We start from the raw sequence: 24,907 nt of genomic DNA, 5'->3' as shown, positions 1-24,907 counted from the left end.
GTTCATTACACCAACTTAGAGCAATGATAGGGGGCAGTGGTGATTCAATGGGAGGGTTCTTGCTTCCATGCAGGAGACCCCGGTTCCATTCCCAGCCAATGTGCCTCACGCACAGCTACCACCTGTCTGTCAGTGGAGGCCTGCATGTTGCTATGATGCTGAACAGGGTTTCAGTGGAACTTCCAGACTAAGTCAGACTAAAAAGAAAGGTCTGATGACCAACTTCCAAAAATCAGTTATGGTCCAATCCATAACTTATCATAGGAATGGTACAAAACCCAGCAGCATTTGTTTCCACTGTGCATGCGGCCACCGTGAATCAGGGGCTGACTCAATGGCAGCTAACAACAGAGCAATGGTTCCCCGCGCTTTTCTTTTTAGGTATGGATTCTTAAAACTACATGGATCCACGATTAACTGATTCACTTCAAATGTTAAAACAACAATGTGTGCAGCACCGCAGGACTTGGCATGTAATCACGGCTTCAGCAAACCCCAGCTTAACAAACTCATGAGCAGTCTCTTCCAAACCTCTCAAGCCTATCTGACAAATACCAAATGGGGCAAGTTTCAGTTTGAAGACAGTATTCACTGCTATGCTTTTCATTTAGTCTAACTGAACACTTAGGACCTTTGAGAATTTAATATCAAAAGTTTTAAATTGACTATCATGAGGAAGGAAACCCACGTGGCATAGTAGTTAACTGCTACAGTTGCTAACCTAAAGGTCAGCAGTTCAAATCCACCCGGCGCTCCTTGGAAACTCTATGGGGCAGTTCTACTCTGTTCTATAGGGTCGCTATGAGTTGGAATCGACTCAACGGCAACGGGTTTTATCATGAGGAATGGCAGGATGGATCAAGCAAAAAGAGGAGGCAGGGGATGAATTATGTTGGTGGAGGGCGTTCAGCAACCAAAACTCACCTATAGATGATTCCTTTCTCATGTAAGAACATGAGCGCTGAAATGATTTCTGCAGCATAGAAACGAGCTCGGGCTTCATCAAAGCGACGAGACTTCTGGATGTGGAACATCAGGTCGCCCCCATTCACAAACTCCATTACAAAAAACAGACGATCCTGGATACAAACACAAGACAGAATCTAATATAGCGCAGCATCAACCTAGAGTTCTCCTGGAATTATATTACCTCGGGATGAGGAGACTGCCGAGTGGAGGTACTCAATGAAAGATCGTGACAGCGAATCAGAGTGCAGCATGATGGGTCCGGTGGGATTAGATCCCTTAGGTGATGGTAACACCTGGATTTCCTTTAGGTAATTCCACACGGCCTTGAATTTCTACATTAAATAAAAAGTACAGAAGGCACTGGAATCCTTTGGTTCTAGTTCGGGCTCTGCACCTTAAAGGTCATACAATTTTGAGCTTTCTGGGTGGTCAAAATGGTTAACATGCTTGGTTGCTAAAAGCTGGAGGTTCGAGTCCACCCAGGAGTGCCTTGGAAGAAAGGCCTGTTGATCACTTTGGAAAAATCAGCCACTGAAAATCCTATGAAGCACAGTTTTACTCTGACATACATGGACTTGAGGACAACTTAATTTTGAGCTTAACTTTGGATGTTCATTATCAGTGAAGTGGGAATGACAAGGCTATCCCTACCCAAATTCTGGGGTCACTGGATAAAAAACAGACAAGAAGTTGTACATGAAAGTGTTTCATAAACTGTAAGAGAGCAACACAAATGGGTAGGTAAATGCCTTTCATCTGGAACATGCAGGCTTTATCAGAGAAAGTACAAGGTATCTAACAGATGCGTTAACCCTCACAAGAGGGCGGAGAAGAAACACAGGAAAAGGAAAACCCTTTAGACAAAGTAGCCAAAAAGAAGTCTGATGATAGCCTCAACAGCAGAAACTCCATCCAGTCCACCAAAAGATTCCTGAGCCCACCTGTCAGGAGTGGGAACTGAGAGGAGAGAGGTGCAGTCTCAACCTGTGGGTGACATGGACTCTTCAAAAAGTCATCTTCTCTTCATGGTGTGGTTAAGACCTAAGCAAGTGATGTGAATAAAGTGCTGTGGAAATTAAGACTGCTTACTGAAAGGGATGCCATTGAGATTAACAGGGTAAAACCCCTTGTTTCAGGGACCGCTAAGATCAGTGGATTTTCTCACTCTCTCTCACAAACATTTATGAAGTTTCTGGAGAGCCAGGTGCTGGGGACCGAACAGAGAGAAAACAGACACAGATTCTACCCATATGGAGTCTTGTGTGGGAAACACATCATTAAAAATAAATAAAGTGAAATAAACAAGCACGTTTACAAAAGCTGGTAAATCCTATGAAGAGAAAGTAAAGGAAGCAATGACATCTGGCCACCTGCTGCCAGCGGGCTTGGGGAGGTCTCTTTGAGTAAGTGACACATGAGCCAAGGACTGTAGCATGAGTGTAATCCATTCAGGAACACTGATTATCCTTTTTTTTGGGCGGGGGGGGGGAAGGTATTTTGTGAGGAAACTGGTATTTTACCAAATGCTGTGCTTACACAAAAAATAGCTTTGTGGTTTTAAATGCCACCAACTTTGCTGGGATATTGCCACACAACCACAGCCGAACGACAGACAGTAGAAAGCGATTGCATCACTGGCTTCATCGAGCAGATCCCTACAGAAGACAGTAAAACGTATGACTGACTACCCCCTACTTTAATACTGTAATTAGAAAAAAAAAAATCCCATGTATTTACTAAACGGCTCTTTCTGCTAATGAGACACAAAAATTTAAAAGCAGAGAGCGAATAATAAGAGTCACACACACAAAAAACAAAACAAAATCTCTTCATATATTCAGATGGCATTGGTCAATATAAGCTAACAGAGAAAACATAGATACATACATACATACATAGGGAAACCCTGGTAGCATAGTGGTTAAGAGCTACAGCTGTTAACCAAAAGGCTGGCAGTTCAAATCCACCAGGTGCTCCTTGGAAACTGTATGGGGCAGTTCTACTCTGTTCTATAGGGTCGCTATGAATCGGAATCAACTACACGGCAATGTGTTTGGTTTGGTTTTATACATACATACATACACATTAAAAAAAAAAAACCCATTGCCATTGAGTTGATTCCGACTTGTAGGGACCCCACAGGGTTTCCAAGGCTGTAAATCTCTATGAAAGCAGACCATCACATCTTTCTCCCGTGGAGCCACTGGTGGTTTTGAACTGCTGACCTTTCGGTGAGCAGCCAATTGCTTTAACCACTGCACCACCAGGGCTCCATACCTATATACACATATGTATGTATGAGTCGGAACAGAATTGACAGCAGTGGGTTTATGTATATATGTATATATACATATATATGTTATAGATAACATTGTGAAGGATGGGAATTCCAGAACACTTAATCGTGCTCATGAGGAACCTGTATGTAGATCAATAGTCAGTCATTCAAACAGAACAAGGGGATGCTGATTGGTTTAAAGTCAGGAAAGGCATGCATAAGGGTTGTATCCTCTTACCATGCTTATTCAATCTGTATGCTGAGCAAATAAGCCAAGAAGCTGGACTATATCAAGAAGAACAGGGCATTAGGATTGAAGGAAGACTGATTAACAATCTGTGATATGCAGATGACACAACCTTGCTCCCTGGAAGTGAAGAGGACTTGAAGCACTTATTGATAAAGATCAAAGACTACAGCCTTCAGTATAGATTACACCTCAACATAAAGAAAACAAAAACCCTCACAACTGGACCATTAAGCAACATCATGATAAATGGAGAAAAGATTGAAGTTGTCAAGGATTTCATTTTACTTGGATCCACAATCAACGCCCATGGAAACAGCAGTCAAGAAATGAAATGACGCACTGCATTGGGCAAATCTGCTGCAAAAGACCTCTTTAAGGTGTTAAAAAGCAAAGATGTCACCTTGAAGACTTAGGTGTGCCTGACCCAAGCCATGGTGTTTTTAGTCATCTCATGCATGTGAAGGCTGGGCAATGAATAAGGGAGACTGAAGAAGAAAATAATGCTGTTGAATTATGGTGGTGGTGAAGAATGCTGAATACACTATGGACTGCCTAAAGAATGAACAAATCTGTCTTGGAAGAAGTACAGCCAGAATGCTCCTTAGAAGCAAGGATATACATATGTGTACATATGTATATACAGGTACATGTGTGTATATATATTAATAAATATATATATACATACACACACACACAAACACATGGCAAGCTGTATGCCTAAGCTAACCAGTTAACCAGCCACCAATGAAAAGTTGACTCCAACTCATGGCGACCACAAGTGTTTGTCAGGGTAGGACTGTGCTCTATAGGGTTTTCGATGGCTGATTTTTCAGAAGTAAATTGCCAGGGCTTTCTCCCGAGTGAGGTGCCTCTGGGTGGGCTCAAGTCTTCCATTTCCGCTTAGCAGTCGTGCATTAATCTTGTACACCAGCCAGGAATTCCTAGAAAAACAAAATAAAACCAAACCCGTTGCCGTTGAGTCAATTCCGACTCATAGCGATCCTATAGGACAGAGTAGAACTGCCCCAAATGGTTTCCAAGGAGTGCCTGCTGGACTTGAACTGCCAACCTTTGGTTAGCAGCTGTAGCTCTTAACCACTACGCCACCAGGGACTCCTAGTGGCCTTCATTTGAGTCTGATTGACCAGGGGAGAGGCAGGGTTGGGCGGGATGAGCTTTCATGAGCACCAGCTACCGGGCATTTTCTACCTGGGAAGGACTGAGGTGGAACAATCAGGATAGCAAGGGAAGGTGGGGGCGGGGGGGGGGGAGGAAGAGGAGGATAAATGCAAGCTGAGGCTGCATCTCCATAGGAAGCAAGAGGTTAGCCTAGTGCTCTGCTCAACTGTAGGGGTGACCATGGCGGTGCCTGATGAAGAGTAAGGTAGAAAAGCCACCCCAAACCATCTCTGGCAAACATGTCAGTCCTTATACATTTTTAACCCAGCCTGTGCACTTTATCTTGGGTGTGACTGACAGTAAAAGTGAGTTCTAATTGCTCTAAATACATGGTTCCTGGAACTGGGTCAGTATTCCTGCTGTTATTTAGGTTGCTGTAAGCCAGGGTTCCTGGCAAGAATTTCTAAGGCAACAGGCATCAAGGAGATAAGAGAATTTCAAGGGAAATTTCATCCATTTATAGTTCACAAAAAAATCATTCTCAGAGCCAGACCCTGGCTAACCTCCAGAACTGGGAGGAGGAAACACTGCCCTGCAGTCTCGCTCCTCTTTCTCACGCCGCCTACAGCCCTTAAATAATGCACAGAGCCAGGGACACGTGCACCTCTGCTGCACAGCAAGGGGACCATAAGCTTCAGAACTTCAAAAATACGGGATCCACTGCTTCCTGCAACTTTTGCAGCAAGCAGGAAGGGGAACAAGCATCTGAGATACACTTTTTAAAAAAATTTTTATTGTGCTTTAGGTGAAAGTTTACAGAGCAAATCAGTTTCCTGTTCAATAGTTTGTACATAAAGTGTTCCCTGACATCTGTTGCATTCCCCACAATGTGTCAGCACTCTCCCCAGTTCCATTCCAGGTTCCCTGTTTCCTTTCGCTGATTTTTTACCCCTTCCTGCCTTCTCATCTTTGCTTTCGGGCAAATGCTACCCTTTGAACTCACATAACCGATTGTTCTAAGGAGCACACTCCTCTCAGGTGTTACTGCTTATTTAATTGGGCCCGTCTATGGTTTTTTTTTTTTTTTTTTTATGGTTTGGCTGAAAGGTGGTCTCCAGGGATGGCTTCAGTTCCAGTTCAGAAGTGTGTCTTTGGGCCACTGTCTCAGGGGTTCCTCCAGTCTCTGTCAGACCAGTGAGTCTGGCCTTTTTTTTATGAATTTGATTTTTTGTTTCACAATTTGTCCCCCGACTCTGTCTGGGACCCTCTGTTGTCATCTCAGTCAGAGTGGTCTACACTGATGTTTTAATGAAAAGTAATGGTGTATCTTATCAGCGACCTAAAATAATGTCACAATGTATAAAAATATGTTTACTGACTAGCAAAATCTTTTTTGCTGTGAGGAAACCTTTCGTAATGTGTACTTCTGTTTGCCCTATTTTACAGTGTCTGCTGCAGAGGGGAAAAGATTAGGCAGAAGTTTCTCCAAGGTTTCTTCTGCAGAGGAGGAGAGAAATGGTAAAAATCTGTAGTCATTAGCAAAGGACATCCACTCCTCGTTAGGTGCTGGGAGCGGAGGGAAGTGAGGTGCCTCATCTGCGATAAAATCTTAGTACGTCTTCAGGTGATGCTTCCAGCAAGGGCAACACACAGCAGTGCCCCGCTGCTGCTGCTGCTGCTGCGGAAGATATTTTCAGTTAAAAAAGATCAGAAGAAAGCATCATTCATTCAGTCATTCATTCACTTAAATCCTGAACTAGGCTTACAAAGATTTTTTCTCCCTCTATGAGGAGAATGAGGTTTCTATTGTATAAGAAACATAGTATCTCTTTGACCATTTTTGAGATTATGGATTTGAGTTTCTATATTTTCACCAAATGTTACCATGTGATGCCATTGTATTTTTTACGGTAAGCCTAATGATTGAGTTAAAAAAAATCCTAAGAGTGAATGTGCAGAACGAGTTGTTATAGCCAAAGACGCAGATATGCATAGAAAGAACAAAATACACCTATATGGTGGCAATGTTAGCTTTCAGTTATGGGATTTGAGATGGCATTTCTTTTTCATACTTCTTATCTCTCAAGGTTTCTATGAGTATGTATTACTTTTGTACTTAGACACCAACTAAAGTCACGTGTGCTTCCTCCATATTTTTCTCATTTTATATAACACCTATGGCTATTTTAATAATCAAGTAGAAAAAGCAAAAGGCTACTTAGGGGTGCTTTGTTTCATCCTGCCCCCCCCAGGCTCCCCACAATTGAGAGCTGCAGGGTCTCAGCTCCTATTAATAAGCATGACTGCTCACCTATTGGTCTCTACTAGAATAACAGGCCCAGTGCCTGGGGCTTGGCTTGAAAAAGACTTCAGTAAGCTGGAACACACCACATATAATAAAATAACACCTACAAAAACAAATCACTCCGGCTTAATTTTACTCCTTTGGAATTGATTCTATCAAAGTGAAGGGAATCTTTTTAGTCATAGTGCTTCCTGAATGCCCACTGCATGCAAGGCAGAGGCCCACATTTGAAGTTGTGGAAGGAGACAGAAGACAGCCTCCTACTCAGAACATCACTGCCCATCTGTGCTATTTCAGAATGACATATCACCAGTGACTTGAGAAACACTACATCATGCTTCACAAACTCAACTGAAAAGCAACTAGATGAAGGATGTGTGGCAGCCCCACATCTACAGAGGTGATATACGATGAATTAAGGTTGCTATGAATTGCTCCTGGGGCAGGGAGTTGTTTCCAAATCCTAACCTGGGCAGCAATGACAAAGATGGTTGTTTCTGTATTTAAGCCTACGCATAGTACCTCCAGAAACCCTGGTGGCGTAGTGGGTAAGTGCTACAACTGCTAACCAAGAGGTTGGCAGTTCCAATCTGCCAGGCGCTCCTTGGAAACTCTATGGGGCAGTTCTACTCTGTCCTAAAGGGTCGCTATAGGGTCGCTATAAGTCGGAATCAACTCGACAGCAGTGGGTTTGGTTTTTTTTTTATAGTACACCCGGAAACTCTGGTGGTGTAGTGGTTAAGAGCTTGGCTGCTAACCAAAAGGTCGGGAGTCGGAAACCCTACGGGGCAGTTCTACACTGTCCTAGAGGGTCGCTATGAGACATGGGTGGCTCAGTGCTAGAATTCTTGCCTTCCACGCGGGGGACCCAGGTTTGATTCTTGGTCAACGTACCTCATGTGCGGCCATGACCTATCTATCAGTGAGGCTTGTGTGCTGCTATGATGCTGAATGGGTTTCAGCAGAGCTTCCAGACTAAGAATAGGAAGAAAATCCTGGTGATCTACATCCAAAAATCAGCTACTGAAAACCCTATGAGTCACAATGGTCCAATCTGTAACCAATCACGGGGGTGGCACAGGGCCGGCCAGCATTTCATTCTGCTGTACATGGAGACACCATGATCTGTAACCAATCACGGGGGTGGCACAGGGCTGGCCAGCATTTCATTCTGCTTTACATGGAGACACCATGAGTCAGGGGCTGACTCACAGCAATTTTTCTAAAGTTCAATTTTCTGGAAACTGAGCCTGGACTTCCACAAAGCTTTCATGAACCCTTTGGCTTCTCTACGGTAATTTTTGCTCTGATCTGGGAGGAGGAACCCTAAGGTTCAAGTGGCCAAACTCTCTGTTTATCCCTTGCTGCTTTCCTTTGTCTCTGATTCAACCAACCACAAATACAAATAATTAACACAGGGTGATGAACACCTGGGAGAACAAAAGCAACTCAAAAATCCCTTTGTCCCAGGCCTGGTATGAGTTACAGGAAAGGGAGGCCAAGGGGTTTGTGCCTGGTAATAACAGAATTCCTGTCGTCACTTGCCCTGGATCCACCAACCTCCTGCAGCCTGGGCCACCTCTGTCCTGGCTATCATTCAGGGCTGTTACTTCCCCAGACAGGAGGGGATAAAAATACTCTCTGAACTGATAGTGGCTGTCAGCATAAGCAGTATGCATTCCCTAGAGCTCCTCATTAAGGATTGTTTTTTAGGGATTAAAACTGAAGGGTTGTAGGACCTTCTCCAGTTAAATGAAGAAAAAGAGACAAAACCTCAGTAATGAAAGTACTGTGCCAAGAGCCACTTCAGTCTTCAGACAAGGACCATGCTGTTTGGGCTTTCAACATTCTCTGGCAGGTTCTGTGCAAGGGCACTGGTTTCTCAGAGTCATTACTAACCACGGCTGAACTGAAGACAGGCTGAAAATCAGTTTGAAAATCAGTCAGTGTCTGCCTGCTTTCACTAGAAAGCTCAACCCGTGAACAAATGTCACTCCTTCAAGTAAGAGATCAGCACAACAAAGTTGCTGTTGAGTCAATTCTTACTCATGGCGACCCCACGTATGCAGAATAGAACTGCTCCATAGGGTTTTCAAATCTGTGACTTTTTAGAAGCAGATTTCCAGGGCTGTCTTCCTAGGTGCCTCTGGGTGGGTTCAAACTGCCAACCTTCCAGTTAGTAGCTGAGTACTTATCTGTTTTTGCTGCCCAGGGGTTCCTGGCACAAAAAGAAATCATTTAAACGTGGGTGGGTACGATGGTTAATATTATGTGTCAACTTGGTTTGGTCATAATTTCCAGTATTACATAATTGTTCTCCATGCTGTGGTCTGATGTAACTGTCCTCCGTTTTGTGGTGTTGTATAATTATCCTCCATTTTACGTGTTGTAAATCTTAAACCTCTATCTGTTAATGAGGCAGGATTAGTGTGGGGTGTATCTTGAAACACACCCTTACTCAAGTCACGCCTTTACTCAAGTCACCATCTTAAGTCACACCCTTACTCAAGTCACTGCCTTAATCAAGTACCTGATGTAAGAATAGTTTTCTTGAGGCTGTGATCCACATCCAATACATATGGATGCTCTGGCAAAGCTTGCTCTTGCTCTGGATCCTGCATCCGGCTCATTGTCATCTGACCTCCAGCTCTTGGAACTTGAGCTAGCAGCCTGCTGTCTGACCTGCCAATTCTGGGAATCGCCAGTTTCTGCAGCCCTGTGAGCCAGCAGCCTGCTCTTTGTAGCAGTTCTATTCTGTTACACATGGGATTGCTATGAGTCAGAACTGGCTCAACAGCAACAGGCTTGGTTTGGTTTGGCTGCATGACATGGCCTTGGGCAAGTTTCTCAATCTCTCCTCATTCATTCACGTTTCTCCTTTTAATCATCTTTATTGAGTCTGAGGCATAAATATACGTACATTAAGATACAGAGCATTTCTGTCACCGCAGAAAGTTCCTCTTGACTCTTTCCCAGTCAGCTCCTGTGCCTGGCAATTGCTGATTTGATTTCTATTACTGAAGATTAGTCTTGCTGGTTCTAGAACTTCAAATAAATGGAACCATGATATGTACACTTTTATGTGTGGCTTCTTTTGCTGAGCATGTTATCAAGGTGTTGTGTGTATCAGTAGTTCATATGCACTATGAATATACAGCATTTTGCTAACTCATTCATATACTGATGGACACTTGGGCTCTTTCCAGTTTGACGCTATATGATACAACTGGAATGAACATTCTTGTATAAGTATTTCTATGGACACATTTTTTCATTTCTCTCAAGTAAATAACAAGGATTTTTAGAATTGCTGAGTCACATGGTAAACTTGTATTTAAGTCCATAAGAAACTGTCAAACTTTTCCAAAGTGAATGTACCAGCAATCTGGGAGAGTTTCAGTTGCTCCACATTCTCACCAAAACTTGGTATTTTCAGTCTTTTTAATTTTAGCCATTGTAGTGGCTATTAATGGTACCTTACCATGGTTTTAATTTATACCTCCTGATAACCAATAATGCTGATCATCTTTTCAGCCATTCAAACTTTTTTTGTGTGTGTGGGAAACTTGTTCAATTGTTTTGCCCATTTAGTTATTGGACTGTATTGATTGTAAAAATTCTTTATATATTTTTTATACAGTTCTTTATCAGATACCCAGTGTGCTGCAAATGTTTTCTCCCAGTCTGACTGTGGCTTGCCTTCTCATTTTCTTAATGATGTTCTTTGAAAAACAGGATTTTTTATGATGTCTAATTTATAATTTTTGTCTTTTATAGCTAGTGCTTTATGTATCTTAAAAAATCTTTGCCTACCTCCAAAAGTCACAAAAATTTTCTCCCATGTTTTCTTTTAGTTTTACCTTTTACAGTTAGGCCTACACTCCATTTTGAGTTAATATCGTGTGAAATAAGAGGTTGTGGTTCAGTTTTTCCATATGTATATCCAAGTTGTTCTAGCATCCTTTATTAAAAAGGCCATCCTTTCCCAATTGAATTACCTTGACATCTTTGTCAAAAATCAATTGAACATATATGTGTGGGTTTATTTCTAGACTCTCTATTATGTTCCACTGCTTTATCATTGTGCCAATTTCTACATTATCTTGATTACTATGACTTTAGAGTAACATTTGAAATCAGAGAGTGTAAGTCTTTCAATTTTATTGTTCTTTTTCAAAATTGTTTTGATTATTCTAGGTCCCTTATATTTCCATATAAATTTAAGTCAGCTTGCCAATTTCTACTAATGTATATATCTATTGAGATAATTGCATGATTTTTCTCCTTTACTTTGTTAACATAGAGAATTGCACTGACTTATTATTGACTGTTGAACAACCTTGCATGTCTGGGATAAATCATACTTGTTTTTGATGAATTACCCTCTTTTACATATTGCTGGATTTCATTTTCTAATATTTTTAGGGTGTTCTTTGCATCTGTCTTCACGAGGGGTATTAGTGTGTAATTTTCTACAGCGGTGTTGTCAGTCAGGTTATGCTATCATACTTATTTTGGCTTAATAAAATCAGTTGGGAAGTGTTCCTGCTTCCTCTATTTTCTGAAAAAGCTTTCATAAGATTGGTAATATTTCTTTCTTAAGTATTTGATAGAATTCACCAATGAAGACATCTGGTATTTTGTGTATGAGAAAGTTTTTGCTTAAGAATTAAATTCCTTACTAACTGCTGACTGGGATTACAACAGAAGGTACCAGATACGGTGGGAGAAAAATGTAGAACAAAAGATCAAATTCACACAAAAAAGAGCAGACTTCCTGGTCTGACAGAGAATGGAGGAACCCCCAAGACTATGGCCCCAAGATACCCTTGTGACCTGGAACTAAAGCCATTTCCAAAGACCACCTTTCAGCCAAACAATAGACAAGACCATAAAATAAACAATAACACCTGAGAGGAACATGCTCCTTAGAACAATCAATCATAAGAGATCAAAAGGGAAATATTTGCTCAAAAGCAAAACTGAGAAGGCAGAAGCGTATAACACTAGGGTGGAAGGAAATAGGGAATTCAGAGCGGAAATAGGGAGAGTGCTGACATATTGTAGGGAATGAAGCCAAGGCCATGAAACACTTTATGTACAAACTATCTAATAGGAAAATAATTTGCTCTGTAAACTTTCACCTAATGCACAGTAAAAAAAATAAACAAAGGAAAAAAAGGTCCTAGAACTAGACAGCAATGATGGTTGCACAACTTCGTGAATGTACTAAATGCCACTGAACTTACACTTTCAAATGGTTAAAATGGTGAATTTATGCTCTGTATTTTTTTTTAATTTTATTTACTGTGTTGGTGTTGTTCAGAATATACACAGCAGAACATACACCAATTAAACAATTTCTGCGTGTACAATTCCGTAACCCTGGTTACATTCTTCAGGTTGTGCAACCATTCTCACCCTCCTTTTCTGAGTTGTTCCTCTCCCATTGACATGAACTCACTGCCCATCATGCTTGGTAAAGTACAGGGTCAACAAAAAAGACAAAGACCCCCAACGAGGTGGACTGACACAGCGGCTGCAACAATGGGCTCAAGCATAACAACGACTGTGGGTATGGTGCAGGACCGGGCACTGTTTTGTTCTGTTGTACCTGTGGTAGCTATGAGCCAGAGTCAACTCAACGGCACCTAACAACAACAACACTGCCCCTAAAGTTCCTACGTAATTTTTCAAGTTGCTGTTGTCAGTTTAATCCCATATACCAAACCAAAACCAAATCTGTTGCCGTTGAGTCAATTCCGATCCATAATGACCTAAGAGGACACAGCAGGACTGCCCTACAAGGTTTCCAAGGAGCAGATGGTAGATTCAAACTGCCGAACATTTTTGTTAGCAGCCAAGGTCTTAACTTCCGTGGCATCTATCCACATAGGTAGATCTTAAAAAGAGCAAAATGCTGAAGGTAGGCATTTTTCACTTGTTAAGCTAAACTATTGTTTGGTTTCAAGAAAACTTCAGGGGATGTTTTCAGTTTAAGGTGCAAGATTATCTCAGGGCAACAGTTTCAGGGTATGTTAAGTGTATTTTATTATCATAATAAATAAAATAGGTAAGAAGCATAAAAAAAGGATTAAATTTCTTTAAGAAAAGAATAAATTTCTTTGATATAGGGATATTCAGATACTCTATTTTATCCTGAGTCAGTTGTGTTTTTTCAAGGACTTTGCCTATTACATTTAATTTATTGGTATTATGATTTTTATAATATTCCTTTAATATTCTTCTAATGTTCATAAGACTCTCCCCACTTTCATACTTAATACTGTTAATTTGTGTTTTCTTTCATTTTTTTGTCTCTCTTGATTAGTCTTGCTAGGTGTTTATCAATTTTATTAATCTTTTAACGGACTTCTAAAAGTTTTGTTAATTTTCTCTACTGTTGTTTTCTATTTTATTGATTTCTGCTCTATTATTATTTCTTTCCTTCTACTTTAGTTAAATTTGAATTTGCTCTTTTTCTGCCTTCTTATGGTGATAACTTACGTTATTGATTTTAAGCTTTCTGAAAACTATATAGGCCTTAAAAGCAATAAATTCTCCTCTAAACACTGCTCTAGCTGTCTCCCACAAATACTAATGTATTTTCATTACCATTTAGTGTGACATGTTTTCTCATTTTCCCAGTGATTTTACCTTTGAACTGTTATTTATAATTCCCAAATATTTAGGTATTTTCTAGACATTGTTATTGAGAATATACTTTGGTAAGAGAATATACTTTGAAAAATTCAATCTTACGAATTTATTGAAGCTTATTTTTAGGTCGTATATTTTTATCATTCCATTTATATCCTCTATTGGTTTTTTAGCTATTCCTACTTTTATGTCTTATATAACATCTAACAATATGTGAAATCATCAAAGTCTATTAAAGTCAATATTGTACAACTTCACACCTGACTTTTTATACGGCCTATTTCACAATTCTCACTTTTGACACTTTCCACTTGACAAATGTAATAACCTTAAGCCTGTATAATCTTAAACCTGTAATAACCCTCTCTGTCCCTTGTACTGTCGTCATATTCTGTATATGTTATAAACCTCACCTTACATTATTTATTCTTTTAAACAATCGGTTTTTTGTTAGAGAAACCATGAGAAGAAAAATGAGCACAGAGTCTTCTATTTACCCACTTACCATTTCTGGCATTCTTCTTTCCTTCCTAGAGTTCTCAGTTTAGATAGGTATCATTTCCCTTCAGCATAAAGAACATCCTTTAGCATTTCCTGTAGTGCAGGTCTAGTGGCTACAAATTCTCTTTCATATATCTGAAAATGTCTTTATTTTACTCTGATTTTTGAAGGATAATTTTCTGGTTATAGAATTACAGTTGAGACAGTTTATTTTTTCTTCCAGTACTTTAAAGTTTCATTTGATCTACATTTTCAACGAGAAGTCAGCATTCTTATCGTTGCTCCTCTGTATATAATGTATCTTGTTATCTACAACTGCTCTGCAGATTTTCTCCTTATCTTTGGTTTTCAATAATTTGACCATGATGTGTCTAAGTGCTGTTTTCTTTATAGGTCTCCTACGTGCGGTCCATTGAGTTTACTGAAGACGGCAAATAATGCTTTCTCATCAAATTTGGGAAATTTTCAGCCATTATTTCCTCAAGTATGTTTTCTACCTTATTCTCACATGTTTCTATTCTGGAAATCTTATTATATGTATTGTGATTGGACATTGTTCCAAAGTCTTCGAGGTTCTGTTCATTTTTCTTCAATTTTCTCTCTGTTCTTCATTTTTTTTTGGAATTTCAACTTATCTCTTTTCAAGTCTACTGACTCTCTTCCTTACCCAATCTGCTTTTAATCTTATCCAGCGAATTTTTCATTCCCATTATTACACATTTTAATACCATATTTCCCATTTTTTAATGGCTTTCCTTTCTCTGCTACTATTCCTTATCTCAGGAGAAAGATGTAGCAGTCTGTTGCCGTAAAGATTTACAGACTTAGAAACCCTATGGGGCAGTTCTACTCTGTCCTATAGGGTCTCTATGAGTCGGAATTGACTTGATGGCAACGGATTTTTGGTTTTGGTATTCCTTATCTATTAATTCATTAAGGTAGCCTTTCTCCTTTAATTTTTAGGATATATTTTCCTTTAGCTGTTTGAACATATTTATAATATCCACTTTAAAGTTTGGCTACTAAATGGAACATCTAGGCCATCCTGGGTCAACTTCTACAGACTGCTTTTTTTGACTGTGGTTCGCCTTTTCCTGTTTCGTTGCAGGTCTAGTAATTTTTTATTGCATATGTAACATCGCAGATGATACTTTGTAGAGATTCTGGATTCTGTTATCTTCCTCTAAGAAATTTGAATTTTTATTCTAATATGCAGTTCAATTGCTGGCTGATGACCTTGAACTGTATTTTACATGATTCTCTAACTTAGCAGGACTCAAAACCCAAACCGTGTGTCTGCTGTGGATCTTGTCAGCACTTGGTTTTTGGCATTGGTAGAATATAGAGTAGGCCTTACTCTAGGGTGTTATCCTTAGTCCTAAGGCTCGGCCCTTTTAATGTCTTAGCTGGATCCTGGGGTGTTAGTGAAATGTTAAAAAGATCTCACCTCAACCCCATAGCATAGTTCCCTCCTCTCCAGGGCCCTGCCCTGCAGATTCCAGCCACTTAGCTCCTCCAAACTCTGAGTTCTTCCTCCTCAGCTCAACAGAGCTGCCATTATCTGCCTAGACTCCAACTTATTTTACTGTGTTTGGAAAATGACCCCAGGAAGAGAACTAAGGGGACTACGTGCTTATTTTGTGAGTTTTCCTCCTTTCAAGGATAACAGTCTTGTGCTGCCTATTGTTCAACACGTAAAAACAGTTGTCTCATATTTTTTCTAGTTCTGTGGCTGTTTTTGGCAGAAAGTACCAATTAATCCATCATGGCCAGAAACAATAAGTGTTTATTAAACACCTACTATGTGCCAGACACTGTCCTAAGTGATACAGGTAAAACCATGAGCAAGAGAGCCCCCCATGGAGACACAGGCTAGTGGGGGAGGTAGATGATTAAATTACAATACAGTGTGAAAATGCTATGATTGAAGAACACAGGTTGTGCTGTGCATACTACAGAAAAGCCTAACTTTACCTAGGTAGAGAGCACAAGTAGCATGTGGGAAACATCTGGGGAACATATGTAGAATGGTGGTTCAAAAGAATTGATATTTAGGGGGATGTCTGAATACGAGTTAGACAAGTGGGGAAGTAGGGAGTGGAAGGATAAGTGCTCCAGACAGAGGTTGAGTATGGAGAGGCCAGGAGGCAAAGGAGAAAACTGGAAGGAGCTCCATATCATTGGAACAGAGACTCTAGCGAGGTCAGCAAAGACTATGCCGTGAGGAGCCTTGTCACTCCTGTCAGACATACTAAGGGCCAGGGAAAGTCACAGTGGCACATAATAGGGACTTAATAATATTTTTTTAAATGAATGAGTGATTGGTGTTAAGCAAGGATTCAAATTACAGAGAAATCACCTTGGTTGCAGTATAAAGACTGAGCAAGAAGGATGTAAGACCCAGTGTAGGGAGACCAGTTAGGAAGCTATACAGCATGAGCAAATGTGAGAGATGGTGGTAGCCCAGGCAGTGGTAAGGAAATTGAAAATGGGTCAACTTGAGGGACGTTTAAGGAGCGAATAGTTGATTGTATGTGAAGAGTGAGGAAGAGGAGAACAAGGAAGTATGGAGATTCCAAGATTTTTGGCCTAGGGAACTGGGTGGCTGGTGATAACATTCACTGTGATAGCGAATGAAGATTTTGGTGAGAAAAGAATCAGAATTTCAATTACAGAAGGGCCAAATTTGCAGTATGTATAAGATGTCTATGTTAAGATTGCCAGTGGATGGTTGGACATATGCATCTAGAGCTCTAGAGACAGAGTTGGCCAGGAGATCTACATTTGGGAGTCTTGAGCATATAGATGGTATCTGGGACAAAATTACATTTGCCTAAGGAAGGTGTCTATAGAGTGAGCAGAAAAGGGACTAGATACCAGAAGTCAATGTGGTAGACACATTGGGGGTGTTATGGATTGAATTATGTCTCCCCAAAAATGTGTGTATCAATTTGGCTGGGCCATGATTCCCGGTATTATATGGTTTTCCTATATGTTGTAAATCCTGGCTCTATGATATTAATAAGGCGGGATGGGTGGCAGTTCTGTTAGTGAGGCAGGACTCAACCTACAGGATTGGATTATGCCTTGAGGCTATCTCTTGAGATATAAAAAATAGAAGCAAACAGAGAGACAGGGTGACCTCATACCACCAAGACAGCAGCTCCAGGAGCAGAGCAGGTCCTTTGGACCCAGGGTCCCTGCACCTGAGAAGCTCCTCGACCAGGGGAAGATTGAGGACAAAGACCTACCTCCAGAGCCGACAGAGAAAGAAAGCATTACCCTGGACCCGACACCCTGAATTTGGACTTTTAGCCTACTTTACTGTGATAAAATAAATTTCTCTTTGTTAAAGCCATCCACTTGTGGTATTTCTGCTACAGCAGCACTAGATGACTAAGACAGGTGGTATCTGTTCAGCTCATGGTGACCCCTTCCTCAAAGAGCTGCCCTAGTGCAGTTTTATGGGTAAATGCTAAACATTGAACCAAGCTGGTCTCCTAAGAGTCTCTCTCCCAGGAAGTCAGAATTGAGATGGGGAGGTTTTAATTTAGTCTGGGCTGTCTAAAGGAACTGAGGGAAACATGAATTAGGGAACTGAGGCTCCTTAATGGTGTGAACATGTGAATATGCTTTGCTATAACACAGTGGTGAGCACCTAGGTGGATGGAAGCAAGGAAGGAGGGAGAGGGTAAAGGAGGAGAATGAGAAACACAGAGTCAGGGAACGACCAGCAATAAGGGACCATGAAATTAGACTGAGAAGGAGACTATCTGGGTTCTTCATGTCTTTGTGGTCCTACAAAACTCCCCTGAGAGTCCTGGTCAATTTCAGCTCTTGGGTTCCACGAGACACCCTTTATATCCCTGAATCCTTCTTTTTAGTTCTCTCTTTTTTCATAACCTTGGGTATGTCGTTTTTTGCTACTTGCTACTAGTATTTTAACTAAAACACACTGATTTTTAAGGGGCTGGATGTTCCCTTATTTATAAATCCAGGATAACAACTACATTGAACTTGTGAGGATTAAACTAGAAGCAAAGTCTGTCATACAGCACTGGGCCCAGAGAACAATCTCAACAAATAGAAGCTATTATTACTATTACATCACACAAAGAGGTTAAAACCAAATCTAGGGAACCTTGTGCCCAGTGCAAAAGTCCCTGGTATTAATAAGCAGAAGCACAGTACAGTGGTTAAGGCCACAGGCCCTGGAGACAGGAGCCTGGGATACAAAGGCCACTCCCAGCATGCTGTATTTATTTTCTCTCTCTCAAAATTATTACTTGCAAACAGGGATAATAAGACGACAAAACTCAACAGGTTTGTGAGGATTAAATGATTTAAGGTAAGAGTTTAAAACAGTGCCTGGCACAGAGTAAATATTCAATTAAAAACAAAACAAACAAAAAGAAAAATAGTTGCCGTTGAGCTGATTCCAACTTAAGGCAAACTCATGGATGTCAGAGTAGAACTGTGCTCCACAGGGTTTTCAATGGCTGATTTTTTGGAAGTATGTTACCAGGCCTTTCTTCTGAGGCACCTCTACATGGACCCGAACCCTTAGCCTTTTTTTTTTTTTTTTTTTACTTTTTTTTATTGTGCTTTAAGTGAAAGTTTACAAATCAGGTCAGTCTCTCATACAAAAATTTACATACACCTTGCTATACACTCCTAATTGGTCTCCCTCTGATGAGACAGCACCGTACTTCCCTCCACTCTCTCTCCTCATGTACTTTTGGGTAGCTTCTGGACACCTCTGCCCTCTCATCTCCCTTCCCAACAGGAGATGCCAACATAGTCTCATGTGTCCACTTGATCCAAGAAGATTGTTCTTCACCAGTCTCATTTTCCATCCCCTATTCCAGTCCAATCCCTGTCTGAAGAGTTGGCTTTGGGAATGGTTCCTACCCTGGGGTAACAGAAGGTCTGGGGTCCATGGCCTCCAGGGTTCCTCCAGTCCCAGTCTGACCATTAAGTCTGGTCTTTTTATGAGAATTTGGGGTCTGCATCCTACTGCTCTCCTGCTCCCTCAGGGTTTCTCTGTTGAGTTCCCTGACAGGGCAGTCATCGGTTGTGGCCGGGTACCATCTAGCTCTTCTGGTCTCAGGCTGATGTAGTCTCTCTGGTTTATGTGGTCCTTTTTGTGTCTTAGGCTCATAATTATTTTGTGCCTTTGGTGTTCTTCGTTCTTCCTTGTTCCAGGTGGGTTAGAGACCCATTGATGCATCTTAGATGGGCGCTTGTTAGCATTTAAGACTGCAGACATCACTCTCCAAAGCGAGATGCAGAATGTTTTCTTAATAGATTTTTTTACGCCAATTGACTTAGATGTCCCCTGAAACCATGGTCCTCAAACCCCTGCCCCTGCTATGCTGGCCTTTGAAGTGTTCAGTTTTTTAAGGAACCTTCGTTTTTGGTTTAGCCCATTTGTGTTGACCTCTCCTATACTGTGTATCATCTTTCCTTTCACCTAAAATGAAACTTATCTACTATCTAATTAGTGAATACCCCTCTCCCTCCCTCCTGCCTTCCCCCCTCTCATAACCATCAAAGAGTATTTTCCTCTCTGCTTAAACTGTTTCTCCAGTTCTTATAATAGTGGTCTCATACAATATTTGTCCTTTTGCAATTGACTGATTTCACTCAGCATAATGTCTTCCAGATTTCTCCATGTTATGAAATGTTTCATGGATTCAACATTGTTCTTTAACGATGTGTAGTATTCCATTGTGTGAATATACCATAGTTTATTTATCCATTCATCTGTTGATGGGCACCTTGGTTGTTTCCAACTTTTTGCTATTGTAAACAGTGCTGCAATGAACATGGGTGTGCATCTATCTGTTTGTGTAAAGGTTATTTCTCTAGGATATATTCCAAGGAGTGGGATTGCTGGATCGTATGGTAATTCTATTTCTAGTTTTTTAATGAAGCACCAAATCTATTTGAAAAGGATTGTATCATTTGACATTCCCACCAGCAGTGTAGAAGTGTTCCAATCTCTCTACAACCCCTCCACCATTTATTATTTTGTGTTTTTTGGATTAATGCCAGCCTTGCTGGAGTGAGATGGAATCTCATTGTAGTTCTGATTTGCATTTCTCTAACGGCTAATGATTGAGAGCATTTCCTCATGTATCTGTTAGCCACCTGAACGTCTTCTTTAGTGAAGTGCCTGTTCATATCCTTTGCCCAATTTTTAATTGGGTTGTCTTTTTGTGGTTGAGTTTTAGCAGAATCATGTAGATTTTAGAGATCAGGCACTGGTCAGAGATGTCATAGGTGAAAGCTTTTTCCCAGTCTGTAGGTAGTCTTTTACTCTTTTGGTGAAGTCTTTGGATGAGCATAGGTGTTTGATTTTTAGGAGCTCCCAGTTGTCTGGTTTCTCTTTGGCATTTTTAGTAATGTTTTGTACTCTGTTTATGCCATGTATTAGGGCTCCTAACATTGTCCCTATTTTTTCATCCATGATCTTTATTGTCTTAGATTTTATTTAGGCCTTTGATCCATTTTGAGTTAGTTTTTGTGCATGGTATGAGGTATGGGTCTTGTTTCGCTTTTTTGTAGATGGATATCCAGTTATCCCTGCACCATTGGTTAAAAAGATTATCTTTTCCCCAATTAACTGACACTGGGCCTTTGTCAAATATCAGCTGCTCATATGTGGATGGATTTATGTCTGGATTCTCAATTCTGTTCCATTGGTCAATGTGTCTGTTGTTGTACCAGTACCAGGCTGTTTTGACTACTGTGGCGGTATAATAGGTTCTAAAATCAGGTAGAGTGAGGCCTCCCACTTTGTTCTTCTTTTTCAGTAATGCTTTATTTCTCCAGGGCTTCTTTCCCTCCCATATGAAGTTGGTGATTTGTTTCTCCATCTCAAAAAATGTCGTTGGAATTTGGATCGGGATTGCATTGTATATATAGATAGCTTTTGGTAGAATAGACATTTTTACAATGTTAAGTCTTCCTATTCATAAGCAAGGTATGTTTTTCTACTTACGTAGGTCCCTTTTTGTTTCTTGCGAACCTCTAGCCTTTTGATTAGCAGTTAAGTGAACAACCGTTTGTGCTCCCTAGAGACTCCAAGTGCTCAATGAACTTTAGCAATTATTATTATGATTTTCCTCATTATTGCCACCTTCTCTATAGCTTCAGCCACCATGGTTGTCTGCTTCTGGGGCTCTGGAGGCCAGCAGCAGGACACTAGGTACAGGAAGGTCCTACAGGTGGAGCTACAGCATACTGGGCCCTGAGCTGCATGCTGTGGATACAGACGTGGTGCCTTGCTCACCGAGCTCACAGAATGGCAGAGACACTTCCTGTTCTTGTTGTTGTTAGCTACTGTTAAGTTGGCCCACAACGCATGGTGACTGTATGCACAACTGAACCAACACTGCCCAGTCCTGCACCATCCCTATGACTGGCTGCAGGTTGGATTGCTGTGATCCATAGGGTTCAGAGGTGCGCACGTTGCTGTTGTTGTTATTTGCCGTCGAGTTGACTCTGACTCATGGCAACCCTATGTGTGCAGAGTAGAACTGCTCCACAGGTTTTTCAAGGCTGTGATCTTTTGGAAGCAGATCACCAGGCCTCTCTTCTGAGTTGTCTCTGGGTGAGTCCAAACCCCCAACCCTTCAGCTAGTAGTTGAGCACTTAACCATTTGCACCACCCAGGGTTAGATGCTGGCAATGGTGATGCAAGATAGACTCAGTCCCTGATCTTGTGCATAATATAATCTAGTAACGGGGGGGGGGGGCAGATACTTGAACAGTTAACTGCAATGCACCGTTTAATAACTATGATCTGTTTTTGTAACTAGATGGAAGCAGATCACCAGGCCTTTCTTCTGAGGGGCCTCTGAGTGGGTTCCAACAACCAACTTTTCAGCTAGTACTCAAGCCCTTAATTGTGCCAACTGGTGGTGTGGGGGGGAGGCTGAAAGGGCAGACAAAGCAGCAGCTGCAACTGTGACTCAACCCTCCGTGCCAGACAGGAACCTCGAGATTTCAAGGAGTCAGAAGGATTCCTAGTCCAGCTGCTGGATGCAAGGGCATTTCCGGAGATTATGTGCCTTGACCTGGTGAGGAGAACTTCTGTTTCTGAAAAGCCCTTGTTAAGCAAGGGTTACAAAACTAGATGTGATAACCAAAGTGTGCTAAACAAGGTTTCAGTTCCGGTAAGTTTTCTAATTTCCTAATACGAAGTGATAATTCATATTTTCTCTTTTAAGAGCTTTATTAATATGATAATAACAGTTATTAGTATTGTCATTCCAAAGCAAATGTGTCCTCCTGTGGACTGCAAACATGTGGTTGTAAGCTAGACTTCTGTAGTTGTTATTTTCCCCCTGTATAAAGTTGATTCAGTGATGCTGTCCCTCTTCAATTCGTCATTCCTGACATACTAGACCACGTGATTGTCAGACTCCAAATGGCCATCTGCTGTCCTATGCCAGAAATGGCAAATTTAAGAGGAATGGCATCACACTCATCATCAAGAACATTTTGAGATCTATCCTGATAGACAACACTGTGTGACAGAAAAATATCCAAATGTCTACAAGGAAGATCAGATAATATGACTGTTATTCAAATTTATCCACCAACCACTAAGGCCAAAGATGAAGAAATTGAAGATTTTTACCAACTTTTGCAGTCTGATATTGATCATACACGCAATCAAGGTGCACTGGTAATTACTGGTGATTAGAATGCCAAAGGTAGAAACAAAGGAGGACTGGTAGTTGGAAAATATGGCCTTGATGATACGAACGAAACCAGAGATTGCACGATAAAATTTTTCAAGATCAATGACTTATTCATTGGAAATACCTTTTTTGAACAATATAAATGGTAACTATAACTATACACATGGACCTCCCTGGATGTAACACATGGCAATCAAATTGACTACATCTGTGGAAAGAGACAATGGAGAAGCTTGATGTCATCAGTCAGAACAGAGCCAGGAGCTGACTGCAGAAAAGACCATCAATTGCTCATATGCGAGTTCATATTGAAGCTGAAGAAAATTAAAACACATCCACAAGAGTCAAAGCAACACCATGATAAACAGAGAAAAGACTGAAGTTGCTAAGGATTTCATTTTGCTTGGATCCACAATGAATGCCCATGGAAGCAGCAGTCAAGAAATCAAACGACGCATTGTTTGGGCAAATCTGCTGCAAAAGATCTCTTCAAAGTGTTAAAAACCAAAGACGTCAACTTGAGTACTAAGGTGCGCCTGACCCAAGCCACAGTATTTTCAATCACCTCATATGCATGTGAAAACTAGACAATGAATAAATAAGAAGGAAGAAGAAATGATGCATTTGAATTATGGTGCTGTCGAAGAATATTGAATATTCGATGGACTGTAAGAAAAAAGAACAAATCTGTCTTGGAAGAAGTACACCCAGAATGCTCCTCAGAAGCGAGGATAGCAAGGCTCACATACTTTGGACATGTTATCAGTAGAGGGTCAGCAAAAAAGAGAAAGACCCTCAACGAGATGGACTGACATTGCAACAACAGACCTAGGGCCGCACGCATGGCTGCAACAATGGGTTCAAACGTACCAAAGATTGTGAGGATGGCGCAGGACTGGGAAATCTTTTGTTCTGTTTTACGTAGGGTTGTTATAAGTTGGAACCAACTCGACGACACCTAATAACAACAACAACAAAGTTGATTCATTCTCATAACCCGGTTGAGAATCTATAGTCCCTACAATTTATAGATGTAACGCTCATTTGAAGCTGTATTATTTTGGAAACCAAGCGAGTAAGAAAGAGTCATGATACTCAAGACTGCAGTGAGGAAGCAGGTTAACCTTTGGAAATAACTCAAAGACTAGCGAGAATCTTTAAAGTTATAACTAATTTAGTTACTGCTTTAAGGCAATATTAAGCTTGGAGTCTACAATGACTTAGCAAAGTTCCAAGAACTGCTTTGGAATATTTCTAAATGAACAACAAACTAACCCTCTACCAAAAGTTGCAGAGTGCTTCTGACTGTCTGGGCAAGGAGGAGAATGTCTCAGATAGCATTGCACTGAATCTTTCTTAGGCGCCCTGGCTTTATTACTTTTCTCGGACAAAGTCATCTACAGGGCAAACAGGGAGTTCACATCAACAGGAAGCAGTTACTGACGTCAAAGGGGTCATAGTAGAAAAGCATCCTCATGAGGAAATTTGATTGCACCATGTCTGAACTGGAAATAACGTGAATTTAACCACATAAAGAACGATTACAAAGGCTTCAAGAAAGAAACAATGAAAGGCAGCCTAATAGCTTCATTTTTTTTTTTTTTTTACCTTATCCTTTTGTGCGGCCTAGAAGATGTCAGAAGTTAATTTAATCACCCAGCAACACCTCTGTCAAACCCACAGGCAAGATACTGTCTGAGCTTGGAGGCTAGTCTGTGGAAAGGTGAAAGATGTCTCCATTACAATAAACCCCTAGGAACTTGTCTTTCAAATCTGGAGGGACACACAGCTCTTTTCAAATGCCGGATGTTTTTCTGGCAAACTGGACTCACTACAGCAGTCCCTTGTAATGAAACCTGACAAGGGCTTACTGGCAGATATACCAGGCCAGGGAGACAAAGATGCACTCTAACTTGCAGTTCCGCACACTGAGACATTGGAGCAGGATGTTCTATAAAGCATAAACAGTAAACACATGATTGAGGCGTTGGTGGTTCAGTGGTAGAATTCTCGCTTCAACGCAGGTTCATATTCCCAACCAACGTACCTCTACCACCCATCTGTCAGTGGAAGCTTTTGTGCTTCTATAGAGCTGAACAGGTTTCAGTGAA

General features: G+C 40.9%; 1 protein-coding gene across 1 annotated transcript in view; it reads right to left on the bottom strand.

Moving 5' to 3' along the window:
• Positions 1-24,907, bottom strand: part of PRKCH (protein kinase C eta) — a 278,206-nt gene that overhangs the window by 76,520 nt on the left and 176,779 nt on the right. Inside the window, exon 10 of the mRNA XM_049899308.1 lies at positions 925-1,079. Within this exon, the coding sequence (XP_049755265.1) occupies positions 925-1,079 (155 nt within the window). The remainder of the gene's footprint in view (positions 1-924; positions 1,080-24,907) is intronic.

Source organism: Elephas maximus, chromosome 10, assembly GCF_024166365.1.
Source record: "Elephas maximus indicus isolate mEleMax1 chromosome 10, mEleMax1 primary haplotype, whole genome shotgun sequence".
Lineage (NCBI taxonomy): Eukaryota > Metazoa > Chordata > Mammalia > Proboscidea > Elephantidae > Elephas > Elephas maximus.
Note: the sequence above shows the minus strand (reverse complement) of the source record. Positions and strands in the feature narration are given on the sequence as shown.